The sequence below is a fragment of the Aegilops tauschii genome, chromosome 4, assembly GCF_002575655.3.
Source record: "Aegilops tauschii subsp. strangulata cultivar AL8/78 chromosome 4, Aet v6.0, whole genome shotgun sequence".
NCBI lineage: Eukaryota > Viridiplantae > Streptophyta > Magnoliopsida > Poales > Poaceae > Aegilops > Aegilops tauschii.
In genome coordinates this window covers 355,129,627-355,134,118 of record NC_053038.3, presented here as the reverse complement: position 1 = coordinate 355,134,118, position 4,492 = coordinate 355,129,627, and the positions used below count along the sequence as shown (strand labels likewise).

The window sequence follows — 4,492 nt, the reverse complement described above, 5'->3', positions numbered from 1 at the left end:
GCTAGGGTTTCTGTGGGTCACCTCCCCAATAGTGCAAACAAACCGACGCAGGTGCCAACTTCATGAAGTCATCCGCCGAGAATTTCATACATATGGCAACAGGAGCAACCGAGTAGCTACAACTACCAAGGGCTGCCAAGCGTGTTTGTTCCGTGTTTCCATGCATCATGTTGGTAGGATTTGGTTGCTAAGTCGAATTTCTTCTGCTCACCAAACATATGTGTGCTTATATGCGTCACACCAATACCTTCCCCATCGTTCTTCGTCATGGAGCACACTACAGCACAATCATACCCAAACAAAGTCGACACCTCTCAACTTGAAGTTTCAAATGTAGAGGGAAGATGGCGGGAAAATCATATAGTCGGACTACAGTTTCAACTTTCAACTTGCCATGATATCGTTACAACTTAGAAACAAATTTACACGCAGCAAACATCTCCCTCCCCATCTTAATCACACGCAGTTAAGTAAAAAATCGAAAAAAAAATGAACAAAGAAAAATTACAGATGACTGAGAGACAGCCCCATCCCACATTGCTCGCGCCAGTAAAGGCGAGGGATCCAAGAAGATGATCCGCTCGATCACGCGCTCTACCTCCTCTTGTTCCTGCTCCCGAGCAGCAGCGAGATGTAGAAGAGGATGCGGAAGAGGAAGCCCCAGGCGACGGTGATCCAGAGGCAGTCCCACTTGGTGAGGTCGGTGACGGCCTGCTGCTTCAGGAAGTCCGGCCCGGTGGTGATGCACGTCGCCGTGCCGATGTTGATGCCGAGGGAGGAGCTCATGGCCCGCAGCACCCGCACCTTGATCGCCGCCGGCAGGACGGACAGCGGCGTGTTGTCGAACATCTGCACCCCGCGCACGAAGCACCGCCCGGGGTCGCTGAACTCGTTGATCATCACCGCCTCGTACGGGTACTTGACCAGCGACGCGTAGTGGAACCACAGCCAGTACTTGGGGATCCTGTCCCGGTTGATGAAGAAGCCGCTGAAGAGCAGGAAGTAGGCCAGCGTCGACACCACCACGGGGAACCCCAGCTGCACGTTGGTCACCACGCCCGACAGGAACGTCGCGAACCCGCTCCCGGCCCAGAACGAGGCCAGCACGATGGCCACGAAGAAGAAGAACCCCTCGGCGCCGCCGGCCAGCCCCACGGCGAAGAACGTGGTGACCGCGAAGGCCAGGGAGAGGACTATGAGCGAGGGGAAGCCGACGATGGTGTGGGAGAGCACGTACGAGGACCGCCGGTACGCGTTGTAGGCCGTCTCCCGGAGGAAGATGTAGCGCTCGTTGAGGAACACGGGCAGCGCGTCGGAGCAGGTGTAGAACATGGTGGACATGGCGATGGCGAAGAAGCCCAGCCGCTCCTCCACGCCCTTGGGCGAGTCGTCTAGGCGCCAGAAGATGGTCGCCAGGATGAACCCCGTGATGAGCACCGCGCCCAGGCGGATGACGAAGATCTCCGGCGTGCGCTTCGTGTTGAGGAACGCGCGACGGGTCAGCACCCCCATCTCGATCCAGAACGGGTTCGCGAACTTGGCCACCGCGGACGCCGGGGCGGACGACGGCGAGGGCACCGTGACATTGCCGTCGGTCTCACCGGACACGAGCTTCCCGCGAGAGATGCTGGCGCTGATGGCCTCCTGAAGAGAGAGCGATGGCTTCCCGCCGTTCCCGTCATCGGCGTGTTTCATCTTCGGGCCCATGCGCTTCTGCCATGACTTGTTGTGCTCTACGAGGTCGCAGGCCCCGTTCGGCATGGTCTCGAGCTCCCTGACGAGGTCGAGCGCGAACTCGGTCGGGTTCTCGTTGTCATGGATGGGCTTGCCGAAGTCCGAGAAGAAGGACGACAGCGAACCAGGAGGGCCATAGTACACAGTCTGGCCGCGGGACAGGAACAGGAGGCGGTCGAGGAGGCCGAGGATGCGATAGCTCGGCTGGTGGATGGACATGACCACGACGCTGCCGCTCTGTGCGATGCGCTGCAGCACCTTCACCACCATGAAGGCGCTGGTGGAGTCGAGCCCGGAGGTGGGCTCGTCGAGGAACAGCACGATGGGGTCGTGGATGATGTCCACTCCGATGGACACGCGCCGGCGCTCGCCGCCCGACACGCCGCGGTGCCCCTCGTCGCCGATGATGGTGTTGGCCGCGTTGCGCAGGCCGAGCTGGTCGATGAGCGCCTGCACCCGCTTCTTCTTCTCCTTGGTGGGGAGGGAGCGCGGCAGGCGGAACTCGGCCGAGAACATGAGCGTCTCCTCCACGGTGAGCATCGGGTACAGGAGGTCGTCCTGCATCACGTACGCCGAGATGACCTTGAGCAGGTTGTTGTCCATGGACTCGCCGTTGAGCGTGACGGAGCCGTGGAGGCTCTCCTTCCTGATGCGGTTGGCGAGCGCGTCGATGAGCGTGCTCTTGCCGGACCCGCTGGCACCGAGCACCGCCATGATCTCGCCCTCCCGGGCCTCCCCGGAGATATTATCCAACAGCGTCTTCATCCGTGGCGCCTCGGGTTCCGCGTCCCCGCGGCGGAACGGCAGCGAGGGCAGGCAGGGGCCCTTCTTCCTCTGCTTCACGCTGTACGTGAGGTCGGTGAACTTGAGCACGAACGGCAGCAGCGTGCCGTCGCCGACACCGGTGAGGCTGGTGTGGTCGCTCTCACTGCCGGTGGAGCCCGGCATGGAGGCTCCGAGCTCGATGGTGTAGTGGGACGGGGACGAGTTGGGCGACGAGGCGTCGCTGCGCGCCTCGTTGACGCGCTTGAGGAGCTGCGCCAGAGTGGAGGAGGACTGCTTGGTCGTGGGCGGGGACGGCTCGGGCGCCATCAAGGTGGTCTGCGGCTGGTGGTGGTGCTGGTAGTGGTGGTGGCCGCCGTGCAGGTGGAGGAGGCCGCTGCGCGGGATATCATCGGCTTCCTCCATCGGCGACGCCCTCCGGTCGAAGAACGGCAGCTTGTCGACAAACCGCGACATCTTGCTCGGCTCAGCGCTCCCCGCGTATAAATCTAGCTCGCACACTGGGCCGGGCCACCTCGCTGTGGCTGCCGCGGCGAGAGAGGGAGAGAGGGAGAGAGAGGTCGATGGAGCTGGTTGGACTCTAAGCATCGTACCAGTAACCATTCTTATAGCTCCCCATTTGGGGAGTCAACCCGAGAGGAGCATGCAATCAGATGAGGTTGGCGAGCGAGGGGGGGATCGCGATTGGCGTCTTCGTGGGGCTTCTTGCTGTTTGTTGGATTCAGTTAAGTTGCCACGGAAGCGAGGCCGGAGGAATCTGAGCGGGAAACCGGCCGCGGTAGCTTGGGTTTAGGAGGGGGTCAAGAAGGTGGTTGCGGTGGGTGGAGGGCTCTCGCGCTGTGCGCGCCCGCGCGCAAGAAATGGCGCCGAGGTGGTTAAGTGTAGCTCAGCCAAAGCTCACCAAATGGGCAGCTAACGCTGACACCGCTGGGGAGGTTGGGGGAGGTGGTGTTGGCCAGAGTCAGGAAATTTGGAGGCGAAATTTAAATCAAATGTCAGTCCTTTTGGACTGCCTCCTTGGATGGTTTCGGGTCTCACCGGCAGCTTCTCCGTTATTGCTAAGATGGAAATATCTGATATCTTTGTGTGGCACACCATGTTGGGTTTATTGTTTTGCAGTGCTGTAATGATTACTTAATGCATAAATAATAAGCTGTTGACCACTCTTGCGATTGCAGAACTAGCAGACACGTTGGGTGCTTGGGTTACTTGGTATCGTCATTATCCATCAATAGCACTGAAAAATCCTGGTAGGTGCGACCAGCAGCCACGAGGTAATTACTAATAACCATCACATTTGGGTCAACTCACACTGCAGCATGAAGTTGAGTTCTTTGGTTGCTTTGAGATTTACAAAACCACGTGTCATCTGGTCGATGGGGTCTACTGGGATGTAGCGTATGACCAGCTCGTATAAGATTTTCTTCCATGCATTGGGGCTCGCTCCGTCTCATCCTGTCATTTGTGGGGCTCATCACTTGGTCTTGGCTATTGACAACAGATCGATCGCCGGCGGCACTACAACAGCACACAGGCAAGGCGTAGCCAGGCCCAGGGCAGCCAGGCCATGGCATGGGGCGTGGAGCCTGCTTTCTTCATTGACTGTACGTTGGCTATTGTACACACAATGTTGGCCTGGGGCGTGGGTGAAACTTGGCTACGGCACTACATGCAGGAAGATGGTCGTGCTGCCGAAAGAGGCGAACCGCTCGGCGTGGATTTCAAGAAACCAAGAATGAAGCATGAAGTAGAGATGTTGGTTGATCAAGATGAATCTAGAAGAGTGTATACTAGATGGTTAACTCACAAGCACAAGCAATGTACCGTGTGGGATCAAGTGATCTATGGTATGGTAAGTAATGTGTGCTTTGCGAACTAACCCTTTCTATGTGTTTGTTATGTTTATGTGGGTTACATGTTTCTCATGGGCTTGCATCAAAAGGTTTCATGTAGTCTATGTGTTGATGACATCAAG

At 58.0% G+C, this 4,492-nt stretch overlaps 1 protein-coding gene across 1 annotated transcript; it reads right to left on the bottom strand.

The window, feature by feature from the left end:
- Positions 1 to 361: 361 nt before the first annotated feature.
- On the bottom strand, positions 362 to 3,143 carry LOC109762032 (ABC transporter G family member 5). The gene has a single exon (XM_020320844.4). The coding sequence runs from the start codon at positions 3,118 to 3,120 to the stop codon at positions 595 to 597; it is 2,526 nt and encodes an 841-aa protein (XP_020176433.2). The 5' UTR covers positions 3,121 to 3,143; the 3' UTR covers positions 362 to 594.
- Between the last annotated feature and the right edge of the window lie 1,349 nt (positions 3,144 to 4,492).

What these genes read in the sequence shown, in the direction of transcription:
- LOC109762032 (XM_020320844.4), bottom strand. Translation starts at nt 3,120, where the DNA reads ATGGTTACTGGTACGATGCTTAGAGTCCAACCAGCTCCATCGACCTCT.